A 19,183-nucleotide genomic window follows, 5' to 3' on the forward strand; every position below is an offset into this window, starting at 1 on the left:
TAGCTCAGCTCATCATGGTTCTTGCTGCTGGTATACATATTGTAAATAAGTAAAGGAGGCTGACTCATTTTCCATTAGTGTTACCATCAAGTTTTCACTTATCGTAGTTAGGCACCAAGATTTGTGGTTCAGTAATATTGGAGGGGTGAGTGAATGATTTTTCATTTTCATTGTGACATCAAGTTGAGGATTTTTTGCATATGTCCACTGTAAATCTTTAACTGGGCTTGAATTTGTGAATATTTCTCTGTTTCCCTTTAAAATTCTGTTTACACTTCGAGAATGTTGTTTCCACATAAAAGTTCTATTAACTTGTAACTACTTTGTTTGTACCTAACAGTGTGTCGCATCCACTTTGTAATTGAAGTCGAGATGTCCAGAATGGTTGGAAAACTGGGCAATTTTTGTGTTGTTTTTATTGGAAATTAACTTTTGCATTATGCAAAATAAATAAGAAACTGCAGAGTGCTACCAGGAGGTGCATGTACTGCAAGGGCGTAAGACTTAGAAGACACAACCTATGATTCACTGGGCAAAGTTCCCACTGTTTGGTTTTGGTGTTACTGAATTCGGTTGCAAAAGATAGTCAGTTTTATGTCAACCAAGTAAGAATAGAAGACTCGTTTATTACAGCTTAATTGTAGGTTAGACTAGCATGCAATAGTAAGTCGCAGTATAACATACCAGTTACGCAAAAAAAAGCATTTAAGAAAAGCCAATACACCGAAATTCGTATTAGCATACAAGCCCATAGAAGGCCAAGTTTTATTTGTTGTAGCGTACTGTGAAACTGATTAATTTAACATGTCCTAGGCCTGCACATAAGCAAAACTAAAATAAGGTATATCTAAGTAGTAGCTCCGCGGCAGCGATTTCCTTCTAACTTGACTTTTTCTACAGTTTTTTGGTTGCTAATTATGGATTTATCTACAATTTTTGTCGCACGAATGTAATTAACCTCCAACAAGGGGTTTCCATACGCGATCTTCACGAGACAGAGCACGGGTACGTCTGTTTCGAACGGTTCATATCCCGTCCGGCAAGTGCAATAACTTGTTAACGTATGGGTACCGCCCCCCCCTAGGCCAGTACTAAACACGGCGAAGGGACATTCCATTTGGCCGACAACAAACAAATGCACCGCCAGTATCAGAAGCCTTATAAGTGTAGAAAAAACCAGTTTCCAACGTAAAAACAGGCGCGGAGCTAATACTTAGAATTACCCTAAAATAATGCCGTACTTATCTGCTGCAATAAAATTAAAATGCCTTACTTATCTGCTGCAGTGGGAGAACCACTTACAGTACTGACTAAAAAAAAGTATATTTTTTTAATGTTCACTTTTCAGAAATTATTTTTACTGTAACTCCTCAGTGTATATAATTGCAAAAGGTGATAAATAAATGAATGAATAAATAAACAAATATGACGGAATAGAAGATAAAACTGATACAGCTGAAATTCATGAGACATCAGGAGAGAGCGGAAATGAATTTGCTCTTCACGTAAACATTTGGTCAGAAGATTCCAGAGCTGCAATAGACAACTATTCCAGATTTTAGTTGTAGCCAAGATAAGTCCTAGTAAACTTGTGTAGTATTAAATCTGATGATAGAAAACGACACATGGTTTGCAGCAGCCTTCGTAGAGTTGCGAGCATTGAGAGCTAGCTAAGATAAAGAAGAGTGCAGAGGATGCTAAACTTGTATGAGAAGGAGTTAGGAACGTGATGATAAACTATGTGGACACAATAAGTGTTGCAGTATCTTTGACCCACCTGTGTATCCCAGTGCTTCAGATGTCAGAAATCTGGACGCAAACAGTATACAAATAGACTGAAGAACTTCTTTGTGTAAATTACGGGAAGACAACGAGTTAGAGCAGTGTACGAGTAATTCGCGTGGCAATAGGAAATTTCCATAGCACAGAAATTAAAAAAAAATGATTGCGTGTCACCAAGCCAGAGAAGTCCGAAGTACATATAAAAAAGAAGAGGAGAAATAGTTTGAAGGTATATTAAGAAATTTCGTACAAAATTTGCATTTCACTCCAGGGATGTTAAGAAAATTCTGGGTAATCTTGATAGCTGGAGTGGAGAAGATCCTGCTGGTTTCTCCCCTTTGTTTTTTCAAGAAAGTTTCTAGTGTGTTGTCTCACATGATAAGTAGATTCTTTAGATTTTTATGTCGACGTAGTATCTTTGTGGATGAGCGCAAGCTTAGTAATACAGTGCCTGTGCCAAGGAGTGGCGTATCTGCAGACTGCAGTAACTACAGGCCAATTTCTATTCTCCGGGTGCTCTATGAAGTTGGTGAAAAAAAAAAATTTTTAAGCCACTATATAAGTATGTAGAATCTAAAGGATTGTTGGCTGATAGTCAATATGCATATAGGAAGTAGTTTGGTACCTGCTATGCTCTTTAGACTTGACATGCCATTTGCAAGGGAACCTTGACGGGGGTTTTGAGTGCAGAGTAATTAAATAGATTTTAGTGCTGTTTTCGATTTACTAAATCACAAGACACTTATTTATAAACTTCATAATTTTGGAGTGGGTGGATATGTTTTAGGATTACTTCAAGATTTCCTTGCAGGTAAGCAGCAGCGAGGTGCTGTGGACGGGATCTTGAGTGAACCAAGACCTATTTTGTCAGGAGTTCCACAGGGTAGTGTTCTTGGTCCACTATTATTTTTAGTATATACAAGCAGTATGTTTGTTGGCCTGGAAAACATTGTTCAGTATGGCCGATGTTGCAACACTTCTGGGTGTAGTAAAGTCTCCACTTATGAGAAATGAAGCTGCCCTCAGCCTTAGTCAGGACATGAGGCTGAACGCCAGTAAAACAAAAACACTATTGATTAGCAGATCTCGTACAGATTTCCCAACCCATCCTCCCCTTCAAATGGATGGAACTTTGCTGAATGAGTCTGAAGCTTTAACTATTCCAAGTGTAACTTTTGACTCGAATCTAACCTCTGAGAAACATCTAATGAAAGTTTCAGCAAATGCCCCACGAAAGTTAGGTATTGTTCGTGTGGCCTCATACATTTATAACAGTGATAAAATCAAGCAACCTGTTTTAGGTCGTTTGTGCTTCCTGTACTAGAACACTGTTCTCCGATGAGGATGTCTGCTTCTGACAGAGATTCATCTCTTTTTAGATAGAGTGGTTGGCGGTGGTAGGTTTCTGTTTCCTAATAGTAGCAGTTATGACTTGGACCCTCGACGGATGGTCTCGTGTTTGTCACGTTTTCACAAGTTGTGTTTAAACAGATCTTTCACATTCACAATTGATCAGAGATCTTTCACATTCACAATTGATCCCTGATCCCCTTTCGCTGCCAAAGGCAACCAGATTCGCTGAACAGTAACACCAATATGCAATAAATGTACATCGCTGTCGAACTTATCAGTTGCAGGGGTCCTATATTCTTCACCATTGGACTGTGGAACAGAAGTTCAAGGGAAGATGCAATGCATTACCACCCCAATACTATTCTCCTTGCATTTTAATACATTTTTATCTGTTTATTATTATTTTTTTTAATAAGTGGGATCTCTCCTTTATTACCTCATTTTACTTCTTCTAATGAACACCATATTCTCTGGAAGCTGGAATTTCAAGTCAGTGGTCCTTTTGGTGGGCTTGTTCCATATGAATAAGTTTCATCTTATGAATAATAGTGATCGGAATACGAGAGTAACAGTATGGACACGTGGAAGAATGAATGATGGACTGAGAAAGTTGAGCATAAGGTAAGTTTTAAAAAAGAACTTATGAATTATGGATGTGTATAAATTCAGAATTACCAAACTAAAGTTTTTAGACTAGTCATAGAGGAAAGCAAACTGAAGGAATTGAACAGCCATTGACTACGCCGTATTCATAGTTGGGAAAATGCTAAGTGAAAAAGCTGATAGATTAAGGAAACCTTTCGAAGAATGCTTGAAGAAAGTGATAGGGTATAATCAGGAAATGCGAAATCTATGTAGTAGTAGTAGTAGTAAAACGGTACACAAAACGAAAGCAAGAAATCAAAGCTAGGGATTGAAGGAAATTGAAAGAGTACGGAAGGCCGAGTTGAAGTTCCGTGACGGAAGGGGTAAACAGCAAGGGGAACAGTAATACGATGATAAAGACCAGACTAAATACACTGGAACTTTAAGAGGAAAAATGAAGGCATAAGCTGTGAATTACATCGGGTGGAAGAAGAAGAAAGGTAGAATATATCTTCCATTGTAAAAAAAATCATGAAGGCGAAGGAACTACAGTAGAGACCACAGATGGGAAAGTAGCAAGATTCACAATAAAGGCTCAGTGGAAAGGAAAGGAAAGTCAAGGTGGATTATACAGGTAGGTCGTGATGAACCTTCCTTAGACGTCTACGCCTTGCGTTTATACTCGAGCAGTTTCCGTAGGGGAGTAGTATGCCGTCGGTGCATTTCATGCGGTACACTGTAGGCATTACTTAAGGTTCTTTGCAGCGTCCCTTCGGCCACTAGCTGCAACCCCTTTCATTCCTTTTACTCTACCTCCATTTATATTCTCTTTATTCCATCTTACTTCCCGCAACCCTCTCCTAACAATTGATTCAGAGTGCAACTGCAAGGTTTTCCTCCTGCTACACCTCTCAGACCTTTTTGCTCTCAATTTCCGCTTCAGCGCTGAACGACCTCATAGGTCCCAATGCTTGGCCTTTGGCCTAAATTCTATAATCTATTCTTTACTCGAGCAGTGTTATTGGGAAAGCAGCAAGACCCCAGGAATGGAAGCAGTATAGAATAAAGCCCTGGCTTGAGCATTGAATAAGCAAGAAACAAAGCTATAAAATACGCGAGCGTTGCACGAAATCTGATCGGCATTGCACAGACAGTAACCCGAGGACATAAATATATATTGGAGGATGGGCAAATATAGACTAAGAAGGACCTTCGATTCCACGCCGCCCGCATGACTCGATAAAATGACCCGCGAACCAGAAAGAGAAAAGATGGAAGCTTAATCACATGTATAGAAAACCGTAGCCATGTCTGAGAACAGTGTTAGACACGGAAAACACATTATTCAAGAAATTTATGAATGTGGAACTGACGGTTCACCTCGTTTCAGTTTCTTGTAAATGGTATTCGATCTTAATAAACCGATCACTAATGGATAATAGGTAAGTCGTGAGTTTTAGATAGATAGCGAGATGAGTATGTTTTAGGTATGTATGCATCCGGTGCCTTATCTTTTGGCAGATCCTTAGTCGCAGCAACCACAGCTCCCTTCTCAGTTGTCGCTTTGTTGTCGCCTGTGTCGTGAATAGTCGGTGATTACCCGAAATACATATTCCTACTGACGTGAGGTTAGTACCTGTTAAAAAAAGTGTTCGCACCTCATTCGCATTTTGCCTCGTCCGCAGGATGAAGAAGTTCAATTTCTTCAAACCATTCGTGAAAAGTCGTTCGAGAGACAGTATGTTCGGTAGTCGGACCCTTTTGACGGAGGGTGTCGGGGAGGTAGGTGGAACCTCTTTCAAAAATGCGTCGGGTCTGAGGCGCGCCTCTTCCGCCAAAGAACGAGGAGGACACTATGCCGGACATGAATTTCTAGACAGTCGTCCGCCAGTACCCGGAAAAGAAGTTTCAGTCACTGGATGCGCCGATGATGTGAACGATGAAATCGCTGTTAGTGAGACTGCTCACGGGGATTCAACCGTAAGTGACCTCACAAGTGACGCTAGGTGTCCTATTTCGGGCGACGGGTCAGTTCCACAAGCTGGCGAGGATACTGAACAACTACGACTCATTCAGGTGCTCGGAGGCGATGAAGAGGTCCTTGTATCATCTTCCGCAGCTCACGTAGCCGATACGCTTGCCGATGATGATGATGAAAATGACGACGACACAATAGTAGGAGATGAGACTCTGCCCAATGTTGACGAGCTACTTGAAGATTCTTTCCCTCAGGAAGAGGTGGAACCGTCAATATTGACTCAAGGGGGGGAATCCTCTCATCGTCTTGAACAATGTGGAATGGAAACAGTGGGAGCCAGCGACGTTATCGAGATCTTACTTCGGAGGAAAGACAGCGAATTGGATAACGTCGTCACGCCTGCGAAGGGACCACAACCCAAGACCTGTTCTTTCATCAGCTGTGGTGAAGTGGATAGCGAGAACGAACTCTCAGCTCTGAAGGGCGCAGGAACTTGTGAGGGGAAGGAAAAGAGTGGAAAGGAACACACGCCTTGCAAAGGAGATGGTTGTGGCAGCAGTCAAAGCAGCTCTGAGAAGAACGTGCAGGAGAAACAAAGGTATGTTTTGAAAGCGCACTTCCTGAAGTGGTTGCCTTGCCAGCCGATACTCACCCAGAAGAATGGTATTTCATATTTGTTTTGCATATGTCAATGGTTAGCTTTGATATCAACACTACTGTACCACAGTGTTGAATTTTCATTTAAATGGGCCACCTACTGTATTAGTAGAAGAAATACTGTACTGATGAATAATAAAACTTTGATATGTTGAAATTCATTTCGACTCGGATCAGACCATTGTCGCCAGTGTTTTAACCTCTTTTGACCCCGCGCGCGCACTCCCGTAAGAAAGAGAAAGAGAGAGAGTTTCGTAATACGACTTTTCTTGTAAAGGAAGTAGGCAGGCTACCTGGCAATTTGCTCAGTGTCACATTCAGATGAATGACAAATTTGCCTGTAGATTTTTGCATCAACATTGCCTGGCTAAATGCCAAGGATAGCGCAAAAGTCTTTGATAAAAACAAAATAAATAATAAAGTCATACATAAAAATAACAATATTCAAGGAGAAACACAAGTAACGGCCATACAGGATCTCTGATAAAACTTCACTTTCAAGGTTTTACCATGACGTCTAATTTCAGTGTGAGGAGGTCTTTATGCGGTGTTGATATTATGTGCCCTTGAATGTGCTCTGTGCCACACCCACTTCTGCTGACAAGAATTCAGCTATTGTCCTTTTCTCTTACACGAGTTTCTGTTATAGTTTATATGTGGGGTTAACTCCTACGTACTCTCGGACCCCGTAGTGGGCCAGTGCCGTCAGTGCACTTCATGCTGTGCACTGTAGTCATTACTTAGGGTTCTTTGTAGCGTCCCGTCGGCCCCTAGCTGCAACCTCTTTCATTCATTTTACTCTACCTCCGTTCATATTATCTATCTTCCATCTTCCTTTTCACCCACTCCTAACATTTGTTTCATAGTGCAAATGCGAGGTTTTCCTCCTGTTACACCTCGCAAACCTTTCTACTGGTACTCTCAATTTCCTTTTCAGTCAGGTCTCAGTGCTTGGCATTTAGCCAAAATTTAATCTTCTATCCTATCATCATAGCTCTGTTGCAGGAATCTGTGTTATAGTAAATGCGTCAGATTAACTCATATGCACTGTTTGATTCCCTGTGGGGCGGGGGAGGGGGGCGGTTTAGTGCCGTCAGTGCACCTCATGTTGGAGAATTGTTCCTGAGGACTAGACGGTTGTAGCGCCAGCTCCGTCGTAGTTGTCCTGCAGTGTTTGTTTTAGTGATTATGCTGTTTGATTTTCTATTGGTTTGCTGATGTATTTATTATGCGGCCTATTTTTTTGTATGTTGCTGCTTCTGATTTGTTTATGGATTTATGTAAAATTTAATTGCAAAAATTTTACCTTGCTGCCTCTGTTATTTGTTTATTTTCGACATTTTGAAGTGTTTTCTCTCCTGGACCTGACTCGCTTGTAAATTTGTTCTGCTCCTTCCTCTTTTGTTTGTCACCTTTCGTCAGTCATTACAGCCCAGTTGCTTGTTTTTGTTTCGAACCTGCTGGTCTCGGAAAGGCGAGATCGTTTCAGCATTACATAGGGTTCTTTGTAGCGTCCCGTCGGCCCTTAGCTGCAAACCCTTTCATTCATTTTACTGTACCTCTGTTCATATTCTTTTTCTCCCATCGTACTCTCCACCCTCGCTTTGCAGTGATTTCATAGTGTAACTGCGAGGTTTTCCTCATGTTACACCTTTCACACTTTTTACTGCCAAATTCCTGAATGACCTCATAGGTCCCAGCGCTTGGCCTTTGGCCTAAAATCGTCTGTTCTATTCTGTGTACTCTCTGTACACACACACAGATTTGCAGTTGTGTCCATTTTTTTGTTGTTGTTGTTGTTGTTGTTGTTGTTGTTGAATAAACTGTGTCTGTCTATCATGATCCAGATTTATATAAGAATAGGCTAAATAAATAGTTCGAAAGATGACTCGTGTTATATAGGCAAAGACTTTGTTCTTGATATTTGAATCCACAATTATCGTTTCGGTGTTTATTACAAATACGGAGGTTCGAAGTTTTGAAAAGAATCTCTTTTCCATTTTGTCTGTCTGTTTTGTAATGGTTTCTGTAGTTTGCTTCAAAGTGCTTCCGTTAAACGACACTTCGGAATTTATCAGAAATACACAAACTTTATGTGTGTGTGTGTATTAAATATACTGTATATATATTAAATATATACTCTATATATTTATATGTATATATATGTATATATATTTGTATACAGTGTATGTAAATATATTTACATATATAAAGATGTACAGTATATATCTATTAGGAAATCTGATTTCGACATCAACATAAATCTATTGATAACCAGTAATGAGGTCGACCGACCGCCTATCATTGTATCTAAGCCAAAGGCCAGGTACAATTCCTGACGGAGACAGATGCACTTATCAGTTACAATTACCTGTGGGTGCAAGTTACTCCCAAGGTATAGTGAGTTTGATCATTTAAATTTGTGGCTTAATACAGTTGAGAATAAAAATCACGTGTGTCTTAGTGACAGCACTATATATATATATATATAATATATATATATATATATATATATATATATATATATATATATATATATATATATATATATATATATATATATATACACTTATGTGGTGTTTCATGGTTTAATACCTTTTATCTTTTTGGCAGGTATGGTTCTGGTGTCAATAAAGTTGTACATTGCTGTTTAGGGGTGTGAGCCAGGTAAGGCAAACTCTCTAATCAGAAATATTTAGTAGTAGTAGTAGTAGTGAGGAAGTTATATACACAAATGGTTCACCCATGATTTTAGCAGTGCGATTATGACTATGACAGTGACAATATTGTTTTCCAAAGCAACCTCCCCTAATTAATTGGAAGAGGATTACTATTAGGAAATATGAAAAAATGACTCGACATTGGTGAATGTAGGAGACAACAAGCGAGCAATGGAATGATTATTTCAGAGGATAATATATGGTAATTTAACCTCAGATGTCCGTCCGTGTATGGGGTCACTGGGCAGTTTGCTCTAGTTTGCATGGTGGTCTTATTTTTGTAAATTTTGCGGTCACTATACTTCCGGTTGAAATAGGCCTAGGCCTATGTGTTAACGGACAAATTTTGTAGTCATCATACTTGCTGTTGAAATAGACCTTTTCGTTAATGGACAATCTCACAACACTTTTGGAGTAGTAAACATTCATTTTTATCGGATATAAGATTGGCTTGTAACCGTTCTCGTGTCTGCATCGTATGGGAGTTTTATTCTTTTGTTAAAACCCCTTGTCTGTTGTGAAAAATGGGTGCCGCCTCCTCCATGTTTAAATATTGTTCGAGCGTCAGCACGCGGTTAAATTACTGTAGATCAGAGATTTATGTGACAGGGGATGCCCTTGTGATGGGCAGTATTACTTCCAAAAACAAGATTATGTGTAGTACAAATATTGATTAAAATATAGCCGTTTTAGTTTGCTGGTTTGCAGTCTTTTTAGACCGATACCTTTAGGCTCCTCGTGCCGTCATTGTTTGTATAACTCATATCTTCGTAGACTTAGTTGTTTGGTTCATAGCGCACTTGAAAAAAGAAACTCAGAATGCTGTGTTTCCTTTTTTCGAATTATCCCTAGTATAAATAAACCTGGAATATAATCCGCACTTTTTAAATACGCAGTTTATAACTGACAAGACCGGTGGCCCCCCATATAGTGTTTAACTAAGGCTTCCCTGATGCCTGTTTTCTATAAAGAGATTTTCTGCTGAGATGAAATAATGAAAACGGAGCTTTTGCAGAAATAGGAAATTGGTGTTTGTTACTGTAATGTACGATAGGTAAGACTGTAACGTGGGTAAGAAGCCGGGAAGTTGTTAATCCTGTATAAAAAAAATAGTATTCGTCTAATGTCTTTTTACTGAAGATACTGTATAAACTATATGATCCTTACTTTTAAAATGTATCTTGAAATTTCAAGATTAATGAAGACGGTAAGTGAAATAAGAATAAACACTTTGTTTGATCATTACAACCCCTGTATTGAAGTTATTTTTACTCAAATTGAGATAATTTTCGAGCAAAATATGAAATAGTTTCGACTATTCCTTGCTCGTGTAATTTACACACACACACACACACACACACACACACACACACACACACACATACACACACACACACACACACATATATATATATATATATATATATATATATAGGTGAGATTTCGTTTCATGAATGGTAATCAACTTGCATCCGATGGTGTAATAATAATGAAGCATCATGCGAATTATTATTATTATTATTATTATTATTATTATTATTATTATTATTATTATTATTATTATTATTATTATTATTATTATTATTATTATTATTATTCAGAAGGTAAAACTTATTCATATGGATCAAGCCCATAGGGGCCATTGACTTGAAGTTCAAGCTTCCAGAGAATATGATGTTCATTAGAAAGAATCAACAGAAGGTGATAGGAAATACAGAAAGAAGAGATCATTTATTGGAAAGGAAAGAAAATATGAGGGAATGTTTTGTGCGCTAGGCATGTTTATTTTTTTTCAGTTTTTCTCAAAATGTATCTTTGATACCAGTGACCGGAGTTGCTGTGTTGCCAGTTCACATCAGTCAGAAGTCATACCACCGGGTCCGGGGAATGACGATTATGGCAGTCTACTCCAGTAGGACCACGTTCAGGAAATAAAGCTTTATCTCGAACAACGGAAATCTTCCAATGCATTCACGTTGCCTGTGTCTGCCTCTGGCCTCAGTGGACGGTCCGAGTGTCTTCCTCAATAATTGTTCACCAGTTCATGGTGGCAGGCCTGTGTTTCCTAACATTAGCAGTTATGACTTGACTTGGACCATCGCCGGATTGTCTGTAATTTAACAGAGACCTTTCACATTCACAGTTGATCCATGATACTCTTTTCCTGCCGAGAACAACCAGATATACTGAATAGCAACGGCACCGATATGCAGTAAATGTGCCTCGCTGTCGAACTTCTTAATTTCAAAGGTCCTTTATTCCTCACACCGTTGGACTGTGGAACAGTCTCCCTGAGGATGTTGTGCAGTTGGAATGTTTAAAGTTCAAGCGAAGATGCAATGCATTATTACCCTATAGCAGTTCTTGTATTTTAGTAATTTACTTCCATTTTATCTATTGATTTATTAATTCCTTAAATTATTTTTTCTTTTCTAATAACTGATCTCTTCCTTCTGTATTTCCGATTACCCTTTGTTGCGTTTTTCAAATGAACATCATATTCTTTCGAAGCTTGAATTAAAGTCAAAAGGCTCCTGTAGGCTTCTTCCATAAGAATAGGGTTCTTCTTCTGAATAATAAAAACAATAATAATGGTACGCTGTGTTTCCTCGCACTAACACCACAAAGGTCAGAGCTACGGGCGCTCACCATCCGAGCATGATTATCTGTCCACTTCCTGCCATGTTCAGCAGCACAGTGGCTCGTCGCCACCTCCGCAGAGACATGACTGATGCTCCACAGTCATTTTTCGGTGTGTTAAGGAAATTTGACAGTTGAGCTGTGTCACCAAAGTCGCTGCCATCTTGAAGGAGCATCGGATTGACTTGAAATATATAGGTTTACGTAAGAAACTTAGCCGACGTCACCAAGCAAGGAGTATTGGGTAACAGAAAATCTCTCTCTTTTAGCATTGATGGCCAATGTGGCTGATAGAAGAGGCTTGCTACTGATACCAGGAAGCCGTCAGTGGCATGACTGAGGCATTAGTGGCTATGATCACCGCTGAGAGGGGCCTTATTATTTTCATCTTTGCAATAAAGTTCCAAGAGTCCGCCTTTCTCCGGAGGAATATATATGTATCAGTAGGAGACTCATACTGTTTGGCCGCAGAGTTCACCCAACCAAATTCAAGGGAGTTGAGTCTTTGCAGGTACTGCTCAACAACTCCCTCCCTCTCCTGATTTCTGTAACCACGAAAAGCAGATGATCAGCTAGTCTGTCACTGTTCACTCCACAAAATACCCTCCTCAAATATGACGCCATTCGCCCCATCTTGATACCCAGAGGACGTACGCTTAGCTCCATCTCTACAAGAAGCCAGTAAACGAGTGAGTTTCAGAAAGAGTTTCTGTCCCTCGAGAATGAGGCAGTCCCGATTTTGAAAAGATACTGCTTGCTCTGCAGTAATGTGCGAGCCTTCCCCCTCCCCAACGCCACTTAGCTCTGTAATGGGCCCCTCCCCAAACACCCAGAAGTAAAACCTGTATTATCAGTCTTTGCATTCCTCGTGTGGTATTCTTTTATTGCGCACACTTAGACAGAATTATTGCCGAGTCATAAGTTAATTGCCGACCTTTGGCAATAAATGTAGAAGCCTGTGGTGTTTTTGCATTATTTTTTATCTTTATTCAACTATGTCATTTATTGCTCTTTTGTATTTAGTCCTTTTGTAATGATTTTTTTTTTAGAACACTGAAGTCATTTCTCCTCTTACTGCATTCATGTTTAAGTTAAAGTCCACATTTTATACGTCAAGTTAGTCCATGTAAATAAATAGTATAGTTTTGTGTCCTCATAATTTTCTTTAAGTAGATTGTCCAAGTAAACCTGTTCAAAAAAGTTGCTCAAGTAAGGTACAAGTTTTGTTAGAAGTGTCAAGTTGTTCATCGAGCTCCTTTGTCGGTACGCTATTATTAAGAGGATATTTTTTTCTCCGGCCCCACATCGATTAAATACGATAATCGACTCTCTCTCTCTCTCTCTCTCTCTCTCTCTCTCTCTCTCTCTCTCTCTCTCTCTCTCTCTCGTTGTTTGTTGTGCCTTAGTAATCTGCTTGCTTTTGATCTTCGGTATGGAACTGTCTCAGTGAAGTAAGTGATTTTCACATTAATTTTCTCATGTTAAGCAAATTATTTTGAAGTCGTTTGTGTTCCTTCAGAAAGAAGTCCTGGAATCACTAGCGTTGTGTCGTAGTTGTTTTGGTTCAGTTGTGAAGTCAGTGATTTTCATCCCGCTTAATTTTCCCCTCCTTTCGGCCTTTTGTTGTTTTGTCGTAAGCCTAAATTATTTTGTAAGTCGTTTGAACCATGTTTCATTCATTGCAAGGTTATGATGAAGTATTTCATGAGATACTATCGTATTTCTACCACGTCTTCGAAATCTGCAGTTCTGTGAGATATGCAGTTTAACCTACTGTTTTTACGGTCTTTGCAGGCTGAGTTTGTCACATAGTAACATCATCATCATGAAGGTGTATATCGCTTTCAGAATTGAACACGCCACGACATCTCTCTTATCAGTCTTTCTTGGCAATTTCAAACTGTCCCTGTATCTTTTCTGTCCCTGTCACGAGAATCCACACAAATATTGGTTGATTTTGCAATATCTTTATCCAGACTCTCTGAATGTGGTGCAGTTTTAGAGGTACTATACCTTTCTAAAATGTTTAGCCTCTGCGGGGTTTTTGTCGTCAAATGTATAACAACAACAGCGGATAAAATCATTTCTCTCATTACAGATATCAAATAAAACCTTTTCCGTTACGCAGAATTCCAAGTCTATTACATAGGTTCACGATTGATAATGTTTTTTAACAATTACAAGAAACGGAATCAGATTTTCTATCAATATGGCATCTCATTTTGTGGCGTTGCCAGATCCACACACGGATTGCGTTTAAATCCCATCGATTTTTTCATTCATTGTCATCACGGTTATGTCTGAGGTATTTCATATACCTTGATTTCTTAACATCTAGGTAAAGAATAAATTTCAAGGAAATATGAAATAAAGCATAACAGTAAGTTTGGCAAGAGAAAATAAACATTCGTATTCAGACAGATCTGTCCCTCTCTCTGAAAAATTAGATTGGAAACAATGACTGGAAGAATAGCACGTAGAGAAAATTCAAAAACAGGATGCCTGGCAAGATGTGGCTTTGACAGTTGGTTGAGTTTTGTCAACATAGCTAACTGATCATCTGAATAAATTATATATGAAAAAGAGTGATTCGCTTTCAGGGAAACCTCTGAAAAAAAAAAAACGCACCTGGACTTTGATTGAAAAAAAAAACATCTTTAAAACTTATCAGTCGTTATAGATTTCTTGACAAAGCAGTTTATTTTTTCAAACTATCCCTATTTGTATCATTAATTTTTCTTTCCCTAATTGTGTAATAATGATAAATGTACAATCTACAAGTACTGACAAATATTGGTTGATTTTGAAACCAAAAATATCTTTAGGGTTTGTCCAGACTCTCTGAATGCCTGTTTTCGTAAACTGGCAGTTTTTTAAAAGCCTCTCGCCAGAGAGATCTACAAGAGTATGTGCAATATTTTGATAAATTCCAAGTTTTTCCAGGTAGGGTATTAGGGTTTGAGACCTCGAAATCCCAAAATGGGTAGTGGCCGTTGAATTTTAATAGGATATTATTATTATTATTATTATTATTATTATTATTATTATTATTATTATTATTATTATTATTATTATTATTATTATTATTATTATTCAGAAGATGAAAGCTATTCATATCGAACAAACCCACCGCAGGGGCCACTGACTTGAAATTCAGGCTTCCAAAGAAAATGGTTCATTAGATAGAAGTAATGGAAGGTACAGGGAAATACAGAAAGAAGAGATCGCTCATTAAAAAAGAAAAGAGAAAATAAATAAATAGATAAGAATGTAAGCAAATAATTATTGTAGGCTAGCAAAGAGGTTCAGTTTATGTTATTGGCAGTTGTAGTTGCTAGTGGGAATTCTTCGTTGGACTGATCGGTACCGTTCTCGGCTAGCACTCTGCAGGGCCCGCGTTCGAATCTCCGGCCGGCCAATGAAGAATTAGAGGAATTTATTTCTGGTGATAGAAATTAATTTCTCGCTATAATGTGGTTCGGATTCCACAATAAGCTGTAGTTCCCGTTGCTAGGTAACCAGTTGGTTCTTAGCCACGTAAAATAAGTCTAATCCTTCGGGCCAGCCCTCTCTAGGAGAGCTGTTAATCAGCTCAGTGGTCTGGTTAAATTAAGGTATACTTAACTTAGTTGCTAGTGGGAGGCTCGCCGTTCAGTTATTGTCGATAATGGCCAGTCTAGCTCTTTGTTGTTTGACTCGCTTATAATCGGTTTTAATTCCAACATTCTTCGTCCTTGAACTGTTGCGTGTTTGTGTGGGTGCTTGTGCATGTCCAACAAGTAATGGGGTTATAAATGGGTAGGAAAAATATTTAATGCTACAGAAATAGAAAGAACAAAATTTATGCCATGAAAATGGGTGAAAAAATATTTCATGCCATAAACATGGGTAGGAAAAATATTTAATGTTATAGAAATAGGAAGAACAAAATTTATGCCATAAAAATGAGTGAAAATATTACGGGTGCCGACTGGCGGGAGCCAGGCTGCAGTAGTAGTCTTCATTTTTGCCCATATAAATTCTTGTTTTGAAAGTCTGTAAGCTCGGCGTCAGTGACCTAGATGTTGTGACGCCAGTCTTAGTATCCATAAATCAAGTATGTAAGCATATAATTGGGAATCATGTAGGCTTTATATTAACGTGATTACGGTCAGATGCGTAATAGCTAAGTCACTGCTCTAGTTGGTCGTGTAAGGTAGTCGTTTTCTGTAGTTACGTCGTATACTTACAGGAGTAACTGAGCCAATTTGGACGTTCATTCATACACCTGACTTTATCTATACAGTGATGTATATATCTTTATTTATTTAAATGTGCATGTGAAGCTTATCAAAATCCTCTTTGATTTTGGAGCAAATTTTCAGTGAAAAAAAAGAGTTTTTGCTGATTTTTAACAGCACGCTAAAGTGTAGGTTTTAGCGACCAGCTTATGTGCGAGTGTTTAAGGAAACTTAACGGATCCTGAGGACATCATAATTTTTTAAAAAGCTTTTTAGAGAGCAATATGTACTTGCGAACTTCGAGATTCTGTGTATGTTTCTCTTGTATTGATGACTCGTACATTGCACATTGTACATTTTGTAGTCGTGGAATAACTCTGTGGGTTTGTTTAACTCTTTCTCGTGGATGTTAACTTACCTGAACGATGCGGAAACGTTGAATTGCAATACCTGATCCTAAACTGTCTACTTCTTCATGTGACCTACATATGCTGTGATCCGTACTTTGGATTATTGTCCCCATGTTGGGGACATTTTTCAATGCCAGATTTTTTCCTTTTTATATGTAATTATCCTGCTTGGATGCCTCCAATATTCGAAGTTAAAAAATGAAGGTCACATAGACGTCGTGTGTGTAACCGAGGCCACTGCCTCGGAAAGTCAACCAAACTGTTGTCAACGTTTGTGTCACACAAGACTACTTTTTGGACAAGTGGGTGGAGATAACTGCTTCCCCCCCCCCCTTTTTTTTTTCCTGGATGGGTGGGCAGTTCATGGATGCATGACCAGGGTCCTTGGGTGGAGGAGACCAGGGTGTGGGTGGGAGGGCTGTTGGATGAGTGGGTGGGTAGGCTGTATTTGTGGCAGGAAGAGGCAGCGGACTGAATAAGGTAGAACGGCACAACCTTGGAAATTGGGGAAGCCATGTCAGTGTTTGTGTGTGTGTGTGTGTGTGTGTACGTTTGTGCTTGCGTGCGTCTGTGTGTGTGTATGTGTGTGGGTGTGTGTATGTATGTATGTATGTGCGGGCAGGCTAGGTGGAGTGTGGCTTCCAGGGAGGGAGTAGTAGGCTAGTTGTAGTTCAGTTGGTGAAGAGAACTTAATCTCTCTATCTGTGTTGGTGTCTCTCTCTCTCTGAGCTAGCTCTAGTGGCTCGGTTGTGTGGGCTGTTTGAAATTGTATTTTCGAATTCCCGAGTGTGACGAATGGCCAAGGAATGACGTCGAAAGGAGTGATAATCTCGTCCATGTTAATTGTCTCTTTGGCCTCAGATAGTAGTGTAGACCAGTCTGACAATTGGATGCTGTTATGAAATTATGAGAAATCGAGTAGCTAACTTGTGCTGACAAGAGAAATGATTGCAATAGTGACTTTTCGGTTGATTAGTGAACGAATCAAGAAAAATAATGTAGATATATATTTGTGTATGTGACCTTAATTTGTACATGATGTGGGTGATCTTTCATGAACTCAGTCATGATGATGCGCGCAGTTCGATCAGCTGATGATGACAGGTGAAATCGCATATCGATCAGCCCTTCCGCGGAATTTTTGCTCAGGCTACACGCACACACACACACACACACACACACACACACACATATATATATATATATATATATATATATATATATATATATATATATATATATTATATATTATATTTATATATTGTATATCATATATATATAATATTTATATATATATAGGTATATATGTATATATTGTGTATGTGTATTTTATATATTACACACACACACACACATAAAAACACAGAGCTTCCTGTGGGAATTTATAATATGAAATTCTGCATCCAAGTTTTTTAATTGCAAGTCTGTTTTGCGCAATCTGAAAGAAAACGAAGGCCGAAGTGAAGTTGCAAGGTCTTTTCTTCTGAAAGGCCAACGCCATATGCTCCGAGTTTGATGGGTCCGATGATTACAGTCATTATTATCCTTTCTTCTTCCGGGATTTATCCAAGTTGATTCTTATAACCTTCCCGATTTGAAGCGACGTGTTGTTCGCTGTTACGGATTATTTTTTTTCTTGTTGCTTAGGAAAAGTTAAAAAGGCTTCTTTCCTGACCTGTGACTCTAGTGTTATTATTATTATTATTATTATTATTATTATTATTATTATTATTATTATTATTATTATTATTATTATTATTATTATTAGCTTCTGGAATTATAGAGTCCTTTTCCCTTCTCAGAGAAGAGACAGTCGGCACATTGCCAAAATAACAGTAATAAAGTTTGTAATGATAATAGTAATTTTAATGATAATGAAATTTATACGGGTAATAATATTTAAAACAATGTTTTATATAGGAAATAATAATAATAATAATAATAATAATAATAATTTGTACTGGTATAAAAGTAATATTAATTAAATATGTTCAGGTAATAATGATGATATTTTATACTGGTAACGACCATACTAACAGTAGTAGATTTCATACAGGCATTAATAATAATAATAATAATAATAATAATAATAATAATAATAATAATAATAATAATAATAATAATAATAAACAAGTTTAACAAGTAAAAAATGCGTGGAAGTTTCTTTGGCGCAATCAAGTTTTCTGTACATCGTATAATCAAGGCCACCGCAAATAGATCTATCTTTCGGTGGTTTCGGTATAATAATGTATGAGCCGCGCCCCATGAAACTTTAACCACGGTCCCATTGGTGGCCTGGCCTTCATCGTTGCCAGACGCAAGATTATGGGTAACTTTAATCTTAAATAAAATCAAAACTTTTGAGGCGAGAGTGCTGCAATTTGGTATGTTTGATGATTGGAGGGTGGATGATCAACATACCAATTTGCTGCCCTCTAGCCTCAGTCGTTTATCAGATCTGGGGACGAACAGAAAAAAGTGCGGACGGACAGACAAAGCCGGCACAATAGTTTTCTTTTCAGAAAACTAAAACCATTTGAACTGTAAGAGTAATGTTATTGATTATAATGGTAATGATACTATTTTATACTGATAACAGTGATAATAGTGATTTTATACAGGCAATAATAATAATAATAATAATAATAGATTTTATACAGGCAATAATAATAATAATAATAAATTGCTATTCTGTATCGGTTTCAATGTTCTGAAATATCACCGCCTACTGCTCCGACGCGAGTGTCTTTACTGGTATATCCCGGATGAATCTACTCCAGCTCTCTCTCTCTCTCTCTCTCTCTCTCTCTCTCTCTCTCTCTCTCTCTCTCTCTCTCT

General features: G+C 38.3%; 1 protein-coding gene across 16 annotated transcripts in view; it reads left to right on the top strand.

Moving 5' to 3' along the window:
• LOC136832062 (IQ motif and SEC7 domain-containing protein 1-like) overlaps window positions 1–19,183 on the top strand; it is a 191,923-nt gene that overhangs the window by 61,072 nt on the left and 111,668 nt on the right. For 7 of the 16 annotated variants that reach the window (XM_067092666.1, XM_067092701.1, XM_067092711.1 and 4 more), the window contains exon 1: window positions 5,233–6,296. The exons of the other annotated variants lie outside the window; for them this stretch is intronic. In XM_067092666.1, coding sequence (XP_066948767.1) covers window positions 5,407–6,296 — 890 coding nt within the window. In that variant the 5' untranslated portion in view covers window positions 5,233–5,406. Of the gene's footprint in view, window positions 1–5,232; window positions 6,297–19,183 lie in introns of those variants that run through there. 16 annotated transcript variants of the gene reach the window in all.

Source organism: Macrobrachium rosenbergii, chromosome 4 (assembly GCF_040412425.1).
Source record: "Macrobrachium rosenbergii isolate ZJJX-2024 chromosome 4, ASM4041242v1, whole genome shotgun sequence".
NCBI classification, from domain to species: domain Eukaryota; kingdom Metazoa; phylum Arthropoda; class Malacostraca; order Decapoda; family Palaemonidae; genus Macrobrachium; species Macrobrachium rosenbergii.